We start from the raw sequence: 15,589 nt of genomic DNA, 5'->3' as shown, positions 1-15,589 counted from the left end.
GAATATTCATATGCAAAAAAAGTAAAAACACAAAACAATTAAAACCTCCCAGTCCATTTCTTGCATCACATGCAAAAACTAACTCAAAATGGGTCATAGACCCAAAACTATTAAAGTCCGAGAAGAAAACGGAAAATCTTCATGATCTTGAGTTAAGCCAAGATTTCTTAGATCTGACACCAAAAGTATAATCTGTAAAATAACAAGTATCTAAATTAGACTAAATCAAAATTAAGAACTTCTGTTCAAAAGACACTGTTAAGAAATTGAAAAGACAAGCCACAGACTAAGAAAATCATATATTTACTGTCCAGAATACATAATGAACTGTTAACGTTCGATAATAATACAAGTAGTCCAAATTTTTTAATGGGCAAGATATTTAAATGAACGCTTTATCAAAGAAGATATACACAAGGGCAAATAAACACGTGAAAAGATGCTCAACATTATTAGTCATTAGGGAAATGCGTATTATATGAACAGACACTTTTCCAATGAAGACATACAAATGGCTAACAGACACATGAAAAAATGTTCAAAATCATTAGCCATCAGGAAAATTCAAATCAAAACCACATTAAGATACCACCTTACGCCAGTTAGAATGGCAAAAATTGACAAGGCGGGAAACAACAAATGTTGGAGAGGATGTGGAGAAAGGGGATCCCTCTTACACTGTTGGTGGGAATGCAAGTTGGTACAGCCACTCTGGAAAACATTGTGGAGATCCCTTAAAAAGTTAAATTGAGCTACCCTATGACCCACCAATTGCACTACTGGGTATTTACCCCAAAGATACAGATGTAGTGAAGAGAAGGGCTATATGCACCCCAATGTTCATAGCAGCATTGTCCACAATTGCTAGATCGTGGAAGGAGCCGAGATGCCCTTCAACAGATGACTGGATTAAGAAGATGTGGTCCATATATACAATGGAATATTACTCAGCTATCAGAAAGAACGAGTTCTCAACATTTGCAGCAACATGGATGGGACTGGAGGAGATAATGCTAAGCAAAATAAGTCAAGCAGAGAAAGACAATTATGTGGTTTCACTCATTTATGGAACATAAGAACTAGGAAGATCGGTAGGAGAAGAAAGGGAAGAAGGAAGGGGGGGTAAACAGAAGGGGGAATGAACCACAAGAGACTATGGACTCTGAGAAACAAACTGAGGGCTTCAGAGGGGAGGGGGGTGGGGGATTGGGATAGGCCGGTAATGGGTAGTAAGGAGGGCACGTATTGCATGGTGCACTGGGTGTCATACGCAAGTAATGAATCGTGGAACGTTACATCAAAAACTAGGAATGTACTGTACGGTAACTAACATAACATAATAAAAAATTATTATTAAAAAAACCCACAATAGGTACACACCAATTAGATGGCTTTTTGAAAGAAAAAACTACTGGCAAAGATGAAGAACAACTGGAACTCTTATATATTAATGATGACAGTCATTAACGATGGTACATCCATTTTGGAAAATAATTTGGCACTTTGTTTTAAAGTTAAACATGTACATACAATATGACCCAGCAGTCAGACTCCTAGGTATTTACACGGGTGAAATGAAAGTTAACAGTAAAATTATGTTCACACAAAAATCTGTGCATAAATGTGTATAGCCACTTTTTTTTTAAGATTTTTTTTTTTTTTAATTTGACAGAGAGCACAAGCAGGGGAATTGGGAGAGGGAGAAGCAGGCTCCCTGCCGAGCAGGGAGCCTGATGCGGGCCTCTATCCCAGAACCCTGGGATCATGACCTGAACTGAAGGCAGACATTTAACCGACTGAGCCATTCAGGCACCCTTTGGTTGCTTTATTTGTAGTCACCAAAAACTGGAAACAACTCAAGTATCCCCCAACTGGAGAAGGGGTTATCAAACTGGTATATCTATACAATGGAATACCACTTAGCAATAAATAAGAATGAACTGGGGCCCCTGGGTGGCACAGCGGTTAAGCGTCTGCCTTCGGCTCAGGGCGTGATCCCGGCGTTATGGGATCAAGCCCCACATCAGGCTCCTCCGCTATGAGCCTGCTTCTTCCTCTCCCACTCTCCCTCCCTCCCTCGCTGGCTGTCTCTATCTCTGTCGAATAAATAAATAAAATCTTTAAAAAAAAAAAAAAGAATGAACTACTGATTCAGTCTACAACATGGATGAGTTTCAGATACATTACACTAAATGAAGGAAGCCAATTATATGATATTTATGACTATATTTATATAACATTCTAGAAAAGGTGAAACGGGACAGAAAACTGATTGGAAGTTGCCAAGGGCTAGGAATGAGGGAATCGTGTGTGTGCGCGTGTGCGCGCGTGGGACGCGGGGGCAGGGGACAGCGGTGGGGGGACAGTGATAGAACTGTTCTTTATCTTTATTGATGATGATGGTTATGTAAATATATGCATTTATCAAAACTCACAGAATTATACATTTAGAGGGATGGGTTTTACTGTATATAAATTATATCTCAATTTTAAAATGGGGAAAAAATCATTCTATGGGGTACTCAAAGCCATGTATGATTTACTCACCCCTCTCCTTTGATTCCTCTCTAACCAGCTCCATCCCCATCTTCTCCTGATCTTTCTGCTCCAGCCACATTGGCTGTCTTGCTATTCCTCAATCAAGCCAGACACCGGGGCTTGGCAGTTACTGTGACTTCTGCCTGTAATACTTCTCTCTGATCTAAATGTCCATGTGACTCCCTCTCTCTTTTAGGCTTTTACTCACTGGCCTACAGTTTTTGCTTATTGAGGTTTACAGAGTTGCTAGTTTGTTTTTTGTGGGTTTTTAATGATTTCTTTATTTGAGAGAGAGAGAGGGAAAGCATGTGCACTTGGGGGAAGGGGCAGAGGGAGAGAATCTCAAGCAGACTCCCCACTGAGTGTGGGGCTCAGTGCAGGGCTCATCGGTCGAGGGGCTCAGTCTTACCACCCATGAGATCATGACCTGAGCTAAAACCAAGTGTTGGAGGCTTAACCAACTGAGCCACCCAGGCGCCCCAAGGTTTACGGAGTTTAAAGTTGTACCCTGCCCTCCTTTCTACCAGCTTCCCCACACTCTTTTCATAGTACTCATCACTTTGTGATAAACTATACATTTTCCTATGTGTGTATTTGTTGTCTTTCTTCCGCCCTACAAAAATACAGCCTCCATGTAAGCAGAATTTTTTTTAACTATTTTGTTCACTGATATTTTCCTATCATTTAGAACAATGCCTAGCACGTAGGAGGTGCTCAGTAAGAATTCGTGGAATTAATAACTATTAGCTTTAGCCTATTTCAAACTCTGCTTCAGCCAGCTATAAACTGTTACTTGGTGGGTACTCATAGAAGCCTAGAAGATAATATGTGCATGCGTGTATTTATGTACTTGTATATGTATGTGTATAAATTAAGTCAGTCCTTGATTTTTATTGTAAGAGATTGGGGTGAGTATATATTATTTTTCCTGTTTAAAAAAAATGTAATTGTGTAGAAACTGTATTTTCTGGGTGTCTTATCTTTACTTTCACTTCAAAGAAGTCCCATTTCTCACCCTCAGATGTGAATGTTTTGAGTATTCATATTTTTTAGTAAAACAAAAAGTCCAAGGTCAGTTTTTATTTCCAACTTATACTAGGTTTCCTTGCTTTGTTACAAACCTAAAATAATGCAAATAAAAAATTATATTTGTTGAGCAAACCAAATTGAAGTTTAACAATGGCGTTTATACTATGACTGCTATTCAAGTGTAGGTGTCCTTTATGTCATTGTTTTATAACAATGTTTACTTATATGAGTCCTTTGTTTTTTGCCAGTATATTTGAAACCGAGCTACTGATGTATGTTTGTTCTTTTTTGCCAGTAAAACTTGGGTATTCAGATCCCAAGGTTGCCAACTTACCTAATATCTCTTCATTGTTTTCCACATTGGGACCACTGGTGGGATATCTGAGGTCTGTTTTCATTCTGGGGAAAAGCCCTAGAGACTGGGTGCATTGAGGAAGCAGATATTGTCTGCACAATGAGTGGGGTAATGAGCTACTGTTGTTTATTCTTCTGTAGTATAATTGGTTGAGTTCAGACAATAATGTAGCATCTGTTGTTATACTGTGCAGGGAAATGTCAAAATAGAAAGCAAGCAGACAGGTGGATTAAAGGGAGAACAGGAGGAGAAACCAGGAAATATCACATTAAGTTCTGATTTAAAGTAGGTGCAGAGGGATTATAATAACGATAATGATAACAACACCAACAACTGTCATCTGTTGAGCACAGTAGTACCTCATAAGGTTCCATGCTAGGGCCTTACTGAGTGCTGGCCATGTGTCATGATTTGCTAAGTGTTTTATAAACGTTACTGCATTTTATACAAAAACCTTTTTGAGGAAGGTATTATCAGCCCTATTTCTTATATGGGGTAACTTAAATTCGTGAAGACTGTCATATGCCTAATAGCCAAGATTTGAACCTCTGTCTGTCATACCCAAAGCCTATTTCTTAGCCATACATCACATTTAATTATTAAAGTCTTTTAAAACTGCAGTGTTAGAAGTCAGGATAGTGATTAAGGAAGATAATTTTTAGGAAGGGCACAAAAGGACTTCTGAGATGCTTGATCAGTGTGCCACTAATATAGGTATGTTCACTTCTGAAAATTTATCAAGTTGTACACTATAGCTCACTATCTCCATACAATGCACCTTTTCATATGTGTGTTGTATTTCAATAAAAACTTTAAAACAATGACAAAATACATGACTTTGGGCAATATACAATACAACAATGATTCAAGTTTTGTAAAAAAAAAGTTTAAAATATATATACTTATGGGGGCGCCTGGGTGGCACAGCGGTTAAGCGTCTGCCTTCGGCTCAGGGCGTGATCCCGGCGTTATGGGATCGAGCCCCACATCAGGCTCCTCCGCTATGAGCCTGCTTCTTCCTCTCCCACTCCCCCTGCCTGTGTTCCCTCTCTCACTGGCTGTCTCTATCTCTGTCGAATAAATAAATAAAATCTAAAAAAAAAAATATATATATATATATATTATACAAAAATGTGCACAAAAAATTGATGGAGAGTGTGTTGATGAAAAAGTTTTAGAAATAAGTGATGGTGATGGTAACACAACATTGTGAATGTACTTCATGCCACTAAATTATACACTTAAAAATGGTTTAAAAAATTAATGGGTGTAAACACTCAAATGATAGCAGTGGCGACCTCTTGATCACTTATCATTTATTTTTGCAATGATTATATACATTATTTTTATAATCAGGAAAATATTTTTTAATCTCAAAGACATAGGTTTTTTTAAGTTTTTATTTTAATTCCAGTTAACATACAGTGTTATATTAGTTTCAGGTGTACAATATAGTGATTCAACAATTCCATACATCACCTAGTGCTCATCACGACAAGTTCATTCTTTATTCTCCATCAGCTGTTTCACCCATCCCCCTGCCCACCTCCCCTCTGGTAACCATCAGTGTGTTCTATATAATTACAAGTCTGTTTCTTGGTTTGTCTCTTTCTCTCTCATTTTTCCCCTTTGCTCATTTGTTGTGTTTCTTAAACCCCACATATGTGTGAAATCGTATAGTATTTGTCTTTCTCTGACTGACTTATTTCACTTAGCCTTATACTCTGTAACTCCATCCATGTTGTTGCAAATGGCAAGATTTCGTTCTTTTCTATGGCTGAGTAATATTCCATTGTATATACCACCTCTTCTTTATCCATTCATCAATTGATGGATACTTGGGCTGCTTCCATATCTTGGCTCTTGTAAATAATGCTGCTGTATAAACATACAGGGGGTGGGGTGCCTGGGTGGCTCCGTCAGTTAAGCATCTGCCTTGGGCTCAGGTCGTGATCCTAGGGTCCTGGGATTGAGCCCCACGTCAGGCTCTCTGCTCAGCAGGAAGCCTGATTCTCCCTCTCCCTCTGCCTGCTGCTCCCCCTGCTTGTGCTCTCACTCTCTGTCAAATAAATAAATAAAATCTTTAAAATAAATAAATCAACATAGGGGTGCATGTATTCCTTTGAATTAGTGTTTTTGTATTCTTTGGGTAAATACCCAACCGTGCAGTTGCTGGATTGTGGGGTAATTCTATTTTTAACTTTTTGAGGAACAGCCATACTGTTTTCCAGAGTGGCTGCACCAGTTTACATTCCCACCCAACAGTGCAAGAGGCTTCCTTTTTTTCCACATCCTCACCAACACCTGTTGTTTCTTGTGTTGTTGATATTAGCCATTTTGACAGATGTGAAGTAATATCTCATTGTAATTTTGATTTGTAATTCCCTGATAAGTGATGATAAACATCTTTTCATATGTCTGTTGGCCATCAAAGACATAGTTTTAAAGAACCACATTGTTAGAAATACTCAAATGAGGGGGTGCCTGCTCAGTTGGCACAGTCAGTTAAGCATCCGACTCTTGGTTTCACCTCAGGTCATGATCTCAGGGTCAGGAGATCAAGCCCTGTGCCTGGCTCTGCGCTGAGCGTGGGGTCGGCTTGAGATTCTCTCTCCCTTGCCTTCTACCCCTCTCATTTGTGCACTCACTCTCTCTCTCTAAAATAAATAAGTTTTAAAAAAATAGTCAAATGATACCACCTAATAGTTTAGAAAATGTGTACAACTCTAATCTACAGAGGTTGTTTATCCCTACAAGCAACTCTTGGTTAGCCCTTAAGGGACATGTGTATAGAAAATTAATCTGAAAGTTGATGCTGGAGGAAGTCAGACCTCAGACCAAGGAAAGATCAGTTCTTGGTTACTAGGGATAGAGCCCATGAGACTCAAATTCTTTTATCATTTATTTAGCACCTGCTGTGTGCTTATCACCATACTAAACATTTTTGCATATTATTTCAGTCAACATGTTAGTTTATTCCTTGTCTTACCAAATACATATTGAGCATCTATTTTGTGCTATGCGTTACTCTTGGAATAAGAAGTAAGGCATGTTTCCACACTCTTACGGAGGTTGCAAGCTAGTGGGAAAGCCAGACATTAAACAAATAACTATGTACAGTACAGAGAATGCTATAATAGACATAGTACAACTGGAATTTAATTTTGATAAACACAGGTTCATCTATTCATTGGGTTATTAATATATGACAGTGTTACTAAAATAGCTTAATATTGGAAAATATTCATCTGAAACTCATTGATGACCAGAACGCCAGTATTAGATAAATTTCTACTCATGCTATCCAAAAAAGAAAGGATGAAAAAAAAAAGAGAAAGAAAGAAAAGGCAAAAGTAATTGGTTTAACTTCCTATTCTGATTTTTGGATTATATTTCTTATGTCATCATTTCTTGGTCTCAATTTCTTTTTTTTTTAATTAAAATATTTATTTATTTATTTATTTATTTATTTATATTATGTTATGTTAGTCACCATACAGAACATCGTTAGTTTTTGATGTAGTGTTCCATGATTCATTGTTTGCATACAATGTATGCAATACATGCCCTCCTTAATACCCATCACTGGACTAACCCATCCCTCCACCTCCCCCATAACCCTCCATTTGTTTCCTGAGGTCCATAGTCTCTCATGGTTCATTTCCCTCTCTGATTTGCCCTTCACTCTGCCGTTCCTTTTCCTAATGTCCTCCCATGCTATTCCTTATGTTCCACAAATAAGTGAAACCATTGTAGGTTGGGGTGCCTGGGTAGCTCGGACATTTAAGCCTCCGACTCTTGATTTTGGTTCAGGTCGTGATCTTAGGGTCGTGGGATCAGGCCCCATGTCCAGCTCCGTGCTCAGCACAGAGTTTGCTTGTTCCTCTCCCTCTGATCCTACCCCTGCTCGTGCTCGTTTGCTCTCTCTTTCTCAAATAAATAAATTAATTTTTAAAAATAGTTGTAGATCAGTTGAGGGAGTATTTTGTTTTTCTATTGATGATAAATTGGGAACATGAAAATGTCAAAGTAACCAGGCAAGAATATAACTATGAGATGGAGCATGCTGATATCAGACTTACTTACCTAAGGAGCCTCCTGGAGTACTAGAAACAAAAAGATTTTTGTGAATTTCTGCCATATATTCCTACATCAGAAACCATCTAACTTCCAGTGGAGTATCCAATGGAATGTATCATGAATGTGAAACAATGCAATATTATAGGTTGAGAACCAGGAAACCTAGGTTCAAGCCAAGCTCTAGCCATGAGATCTCTCAACAGTCTACTCCACCTGTTTGAATCTGTATTTTTACCTGTAAAATGAAGAGTTTGGGCCATCTCTAGGTCCAGAAATCTGGACTTGGCCAAGTCCCACAGCAAGTTAGTGACAAGGCTGGAACTAGGACTGTGGTCTCCTACCTCCAATAAACCTGATATTTTCATTTCTTTCCATTCCATTCCACTTTCTTTTTATTGTGGCAAAATATATGTAACAGAAATTTGCCTTTGTAACCATTTTTAAGTGTACATTTCAATGGCATTAATTATATTCATAATGCCATGCAGCCATCACCACTATTTCCAAAGTTTTTCATCACCCCAAGTGAATCTTTCCACTCCCTTTTGATGTTAACATAATATCTAGTATTCTACAAACTCTTTAGTTATTTTGACTTGGGAAATGTATGTTTTCAAATATATTATTTACATGTGTCTTTTGTAAATGTTTCTAATAGCCTTAATTCATACCCTAGAAAGGAAGCAATTAGGTACTTGATACCTCTTTCCTCAATCACAAACACCTGAGCCCTTCAGTAAAAAACAATTAAATTATATTTCTTTTCTATGTGATTACCTATCAATTTAATAATACATGTCATCAAGGTGGGACTTATTTTAATTAATTGCTTATTAGACTAATATTAAGAAAATGAAAAACATGATTCTATTGTCAAGCATCAGGCTTGGTTAATAAATAGACTAACTTTTTGATGAGTTTATACAAAGCAGCAGCTTTCTTCTAGGCTCTTCCTGCCCCACTCCCCACAATCCTATCTATCACACACTTTGACACCTGGTTTTTGCTTTCTTTAGGCCATCCGGCTCTCCTTAGAGCAGGCCCTGCCTCCAGAGCCAAAGGAAGAAAATGCCGAACCAGTGAGCAAACTGCGGATCCGGACCCCCAGTGGCGAGTTCCTTGAGCGGCGGTTCCTGGCCAGCAATAAGCTCCAGATTGTCTTTGATTTTGTAGCTTCCAAAGGATTTCCATGGGACGAGTTCAAGTTACTGAGTACCTTTCCTAGGAGAGATGTAAGTTCACATGCCTATTTTAGGAAACGTGTCCAGTGGGAGATATCCCATCATTAGGGCTGGACAAAATAGTCCAAGAGAAATCCCCTGGTACAGCCTACTACAAGACCACACACCTAGGAGTAGTTTGTTCTGCGCACCGTTCTTTCCTCAGCCTTCGGAGAAGGTATATCTTCACCGGCCAACAGACTTGTGCCTAGGAGCCTATAGAAGAAATTAGGTACTAGGTCTTTCTTCCTTCCTAGCTATTTCCCCTATTCCAGCATCCGTGTAGGCTTTCCCAAGATCTCATCTCGATATACCTCAGAATAGATCTGAGAATTGTGTGCTTAACAGCTTAACAATTCAACCAGGGTCAATGATTATAGGTTCACTAAGTCATGCTAAACCAAGAGTGTTTTGTGATTTGATAGTTCTTACTATCCTGGGAAGTCACGGAGGATGACCTGTATTCCCTGTGTTTCTGTATTTCAGCAAGGTATTTGATAGTCTCTAATAGTATCCTGGGGCAAAGTAGAAAGATGTAAATCTATAGTTAGGTAGTTTCATTGCTGATTAAATGACGGTATCCAAAAAGTGTTGACTAAGTGATTACCCGCTCCCTAGAGGGAACCAAGAGGTTCTATATTTAAGCCTTTATTATTCACCATGCTTATTGGAACTTACATGAAGACTTTATCAGATTTATGGATTATGAAAAATAAGATTCAAGAAAACCTTAAAATACTAAAACAATAGACAAAAATGGACCTATAAGAATTTTACAGAAATATTCAGAGATAGAGAAAGAGATTCCCACATTAGATTTAGAGAATTAATTACTCAGATTTGGGATGGAGAGACCACGCTCTATCAAAGGTTATGGTTGAACTGAGCCGAATATACATTATTGTGTTGTGGCTGCTAACAAATGATAGCTGCTTTTTTGGAGGTATAATCCCAATGAGAGGATAACTTAACGGTCCTAACTGTGAGGGCAAGTTTGATAAACTTGCCCTCAAAGAGTCCTTAGACTCGATGCTGAGGCCTGAACAAAAAAGAGCATGTCTAGAGCAGGGCTGGTACAAAGATGAGGGAACAGGGAATCATATCATTTGAGGAACATTTCCTCTAGCGATGGAAAGGCCATGGGAGACTTGATTGTTGTCTTCAGCTACTTCAAGACCTGCCATAAAAAAGAGGGATCTTACTTTGTGAGGCTCCAAGGACAGAACTGGGACCGATGATTTGAAAGTTATAGGAGGCAGTTTTGGCCCAATATAAGAAAGTATTTTCTAAGGAGGGAATGAATATCTTGTGTTGCGTTCTATAATTTTTTACAAAGGCTGTCCATATGTTCATGTCCACCTCCCCTGAAGTTCCCAGCATGGTACCTCACACATAAGCATTTAGTTACTGTTGTCAAATGGTAATGATCTCCAGTCTGACCTAAATCTCTGATTCCAGAGTGACCTAGAGAAGCTGTTCCAAATGTGAACAGAAGCCCTAGGCCCACCCAGATTCCAGACCGAGACCTAAACCCAGAAAGCCCACCCAGGACTCCTTAGACCTCCTAGAGCCAGGGGTAGGGTGAGAGTTAATGGCCCTTCATCCTTGTCTGAATGCTCTTTCAAGTCAAATGACTAGTGTTTTTGCAAGGCTATTCTGTAACAGCCATCTGTGTCTGCAAGGATTAGGATCTAATTTGTAAAAGTCATCTTAAATTACAACCAAACTAAAGACTGTTAAAAAGCACATCTTAAGACCTCGCCTCTTTAATAACAAATAACATAAGACTTAACTCTGGGAGTCTTATTGTGTCTTCAGCCTTTTCTTCACAAAGCAGAGACTGATTTCTCACCACAGGACCTGGTAAATGTTCTTCTGCACCCCCACCCTCCAATCAAAACAATACTTCATGTTAAGATTTCCCAGCTGTCCAACTATTTACTAAATGTCTGGTGGGTATACCACTGAACCGAGCACTGTGGGACAACCAAAATAGCAGCAGACACAGGCCTTCCTCAGAAAAGCTGATTGTCAAGGTGCTGGGAACATAGAGTTACTTGGTTTTTGCTGCTGTTGTTGTTGTTGTTCTTGTTGTTGTTTTGCTGTCTGTTTTGCTAATAACAGTTACCAATTGTTTGGCCGTTAAGCTATACCTCTAGGATGTGTTAGAGCCATGTGAACACCAGTGGCCCATTTGCTTACTTGGGCATTGAGAGGTAGTCGGTATTGAAGTAGTTGAGTGCTAAAGTTGAACAATGATCCTAACCCCTACTACTACTCCCCCTGCCTTGGAGTCAGAGTAAGGGGCCCCTGCCAGCTTCCCGGTTCCCCTTTGGACTGTGGGGCACTGGCCCAGTGCCACTCAGTCAGTATGAGATTGTCAGTATCCCCCAACCTTTCTTTTCCCTTTTCTCGCCTTCTTTCCCACCCCTCCCCTTCTTTCCAATCCCATTTTATCCTTTTTATTCTCTTCCCTTCTTTCCACTCTTCCCTCATCCTTATCTTTTTATCCCACAACTCTTTCCCCTTCCTGCCTCCTCTGTTTTCCTTCTTTTGCCTACTCCTATCCACATCACTCAAAGAAGCTCCACCTGCAACTGGAAAGTGTGGTCTTCTGTTTATAACATGACTGGGGAGCACTGGGGAAGGAGGATGGTAATGGCAGATTATCTTCAGGACTAGTGAGTGCCCCGTGTGCCTTGTCACTTACGTAATCACACAGCCCTCATTCTTCCCCCGAGAATATTTCTTCCTCCAGACCTATAGATGTGAACCCCCAAGCAGACAAACATGCATGTGTTCCAAAATACAATATCAGACATTTTGTATTCTAAAAGTAATGAATGTATTTGTATTTTTCTCCTGCTTTCTAGTTTTTTCCCCCTCCATAACGATAGCTTATCATTTTTTCTTTCTCCCTTTATGTTTAAAGGAAATGTATAAACAAGTTTCTAGCAGGGTATTTCACAGAGTGAAAGGCCCTCAGTAGATGTTTGTTTAAATTAACTGGGGGGAAAGCCTTACAGATTTAGAGGATGTGGATTCCTTCCTCTGTCACCCATCTGCCTTTATTACATTAAGCACTAAGCTTAGCACTGGGAACACAATGCTGAGAAAAATGACATAATTCTTAACCTTGTAAAACTTCCAGTCTGTATCCACAAACTACTGTTGGATGGTGTTTGACTTTATTGATAACACAAGGATATCCAATTTGCCACCATAAGGAAATATAAGTAGTTTAATTTGCACTGCGTTCATATATTTTTTCTTCCGTACGGCAAAACATTTGCTGAGCAGTCATTCTGCCAACCTCCGTACCAGACACCAATGATACAGAAATAAAAGAAATTGTTACTGACCTCGAAGAGTTCACATTCTAGTGAAAACACAATTAAAACAAATTGCATTATAAATTATACCCATAGTTGGAAGGACAGGTAATTTCAGCCTGATAAGGGAAGGCATTATAAGGGAAATGAATTTGACCCGAGCCTTGCACGATGAGATATTAGGTGAGTGGAAACAGAATAGCATAGTTAAAAATAAAAGTTTTGGTTGTAATTAGACCTGTATCTGAATCCCACTCCATCAGATACCCATTGTATGACATTGGACAACTTACTTGCCATGCTGAATGTTTATTTCTTCACCTTTCTTTCTTTAAAAGAAAAATAATAATATCTAGCTCAGAGAGTTGTGGTTAAGAATTAAATAAGTGAGGGGTGCCTGGGTGGCTCAGTCATTAAGCATCTGCCTTCGGCTCAGGGCGTGATCCCAGGGTTCTGGGATCGAGCCCCGCATCAGGCTCCCTGCTGTGCTGGGAGCCTGCTTCTTCTTCTCCCACTCCCCCTGCTTGTGTTCCCTCTCTTTCGCTGGCGGTCTTTCTCTCTGTCAAATAAATGAATAAAATCTTAAAAAAAAAAAAAATAATTAAATAAGTGAATGTAAACTACTATGTCCCTACCACATAGTGAACAGTATCTGCTATAATTATCTTAAGTGGAGAGAGACAGAAGAGGTGGGGAAGGCTTATAGCTAATGAAAGCATGGTAGCAGTGAATTCTTTCTTTAGAGCAATGATGGATACTTATGTTAAAAAAAAAAAAAACCAAAATGTTCTAAACCAGACAAAATAATGTCATTGGAATTATTGATATATTTGAAAGGAATCTCAAAGGTATCAAGGCCAGTGTTGTCATTTTACAGATGGAAGAATCAAAGCATGATAAAATGATACACTTTACTTATGTCACATGATAAATAGCAGAGCCAACACTAAAGCCCAAGTTTTTTTAATGGCCATTGCTTTTTAAGATCACTGGCTCCTTTTAAAACTCTGCTAATAGATTACAGAGCTCCACTTTAAAGTCAGAGCAATAGAACAATAAAACTCGAAAATCAACATTAGAATCCACATAGTAAATGCAATAAATTGCTGCTCCAAACACCAATTTTTAAAATATTCTGTATTTCAGTGACTTTCATATGTTAATGCCTCTAATATTGCAGTGGGATTGATTTTCAATTTATATTAGACTGTCTGATTTAAAAAAAGAAAGAAAGAAAAACAGAAGGAAAAACTTTAATGCCATTGAACTACCTATATCTTAAAAGCTTTGTTTTCAAGATAAAGCAAGATGAAGCATCTAATCAGCGAGATACATGTTAAAGTTACCACTGCTGAGCTTGCTCCATTCCTTCCAGGTATTTTAATATCACCATATTTAATTATTTGAGGTTTTCCAATATCCCTAAATGATCAAGATATAGAGAATAAGAACAATGATTGTAGAATGGAACACAGCTAATATCTAGTCAGTCACAATATCAGTCTGCCTCTAAACTTCTCTCAAGTCTGTTCTTTTCCTCTCCTTCCCCCCTGGCCCCACTGCTCAAATCTTCCTAGCTGGATTAAACCTTGGTTTTTTTCCCCCTTCACTCCAGTCTTGTCTGCCCCACCTCCCATCAGTCCTCCCCACTGACTCTTGAATTATTTTTTTGAAACATAGATTTGATGATATCTTATCTCCTTCCTGCTTAAAAGCCGCCAGGGTTCTCATGGCCCACAGTACAAACTCTTTACCAAAGCATACACAATCATACCATCTCCTCTTCCTGCTCAGTTCTTCTCCCTCCCTCCCATTACTTCCCCACTACATGCATCTTGCCATTAAGCCACACAAAACTGCTTGACTGAAAGAAACCAAGAGATCGTACTCAAGTGCAAATGCATTCACAGAGTTATCTCAGTCCTTTTCTTCTCAGCTTGGGGAGGTAGCAAGGCAGGCAGTATTAGTGTCAGTCAACAAATGGAGAAAGTGAGGGCCTGAGGTGACATGGCTTGCTTGAGAGCATACATGCAGTTGATGACCATGGAGGACTAGAGCCCAAGCCTCTCAACTGCTTTATTTTCAAAAGTGATGTTGTAAGGGAAGATGTTTCTGGAGTATTTTGACCACAGGATGCTTGAGTTTATAAGTCGAAGTCATCTGATAAACTGTTTACATAATATTTACAATAAAAGAAACTAGGTAACAAAAGCTTTAAAAGAGCTTCTTCTTAAACAGGTCTTACATGAAACTCTAGTCTGGTATATTAGCAGTTTAATTAAAGGGGAAAAAATACTCTCTCTAGCAAGGGTGATTTATATTTCTTCAGGTTATTTGTTTTGTTTAAGAAATGTATACTTTTCTAAATTAGAAGACTTAGTAATGAAGTGAAGCATCCTATGCCTTAACAATGTCTTATACACTGAATCAATCTGAAAACTCAGTTTTTAAGTGTCTCTGTTGAAATGATTGAGGAGATGAAATAGAGGGAAGGCAGTGATATAGAGGAAGGAACATTGGACTGGGAATCAGAAAGGTTAGCTGGGGCAACCTTGAACAAGGCACACCCCCTCTCTAAATCTGTTTTCTTCTCTATAAATTAGAAGCAATAAACAAGGCAACGTGTATAAAAGTGTTTTGTGAACTGTGAGATACTGTCCAAATATGAAAAGTGGCGATGATCATGAGACTATCCAATAGCCAAATGTTCAGAATAAAAATTTTTACTAATAATATTTATTGAGCGTTTACTCTACTATTCTCAGTGCCCTATATGCATTATCTCACTTAATCCTAAAAACATAGGGGAAGGGAAGGAAAAATAAAATAAGATGAAAATAGAGAGGGAGGCAAACCATAAGAGACTCAACTCTAGGAAACAAACTAAGGATTGTTGGAGGGGAGGTGGAGGATAATGGGGTAACTGGGTGATGGGCATGCAGGAGGGCACTTGATGCAATGAGCACTGGGTGTTACATGCAACTGATGAATCACTAAATTCTACCCCTGAAACTAATAATATACTATATGTTAAC

General features: G+C 38.8%; 1 protein-coding gene across 3 annotated transcripts in view; it reads left to right on the top strand.

Moving 5' to 3' along the window:
- The window catches only part of FAF1 (Fas associated factor 1), a 483,547-nt gene that overhangs the window by 436,652 nt on the left and 31,306 nt on the right, over window positions 1-15,589 (top strand). For all 3 annotated transcript variants that reach the window (XM_087865864.1, XM_087865865.1, XM_045799577.2), the window contains one exon: window positions 9,019-9,234. In XM_087865864.1, coding sequence (XP_087721990.1) covers window positions 9,019-9,234 — 216 coding nt within the window. The remainder of the gene's footprint in view (window positions 1-9,018; window positions 9,235-15,589) is intronic.

Source organism: Ursus americanus, chromosome 12, assembly GCF_024610735.1.
Source record: "Ursus americanus isolate L20-20 chromosome 12, mUrsAme1.1.p, whole genome shotgun sequence".
Classification (NCBI taxonomy): domain Eukaryota; kingdom Metazoa; phylum Chordata; class Mammalia; order Carnivora; family Ursidae; genus Ursus; species Ursus americanus.
This window is presented reverse-complemented; position numbering and strand designations above follow the sequence as displayed.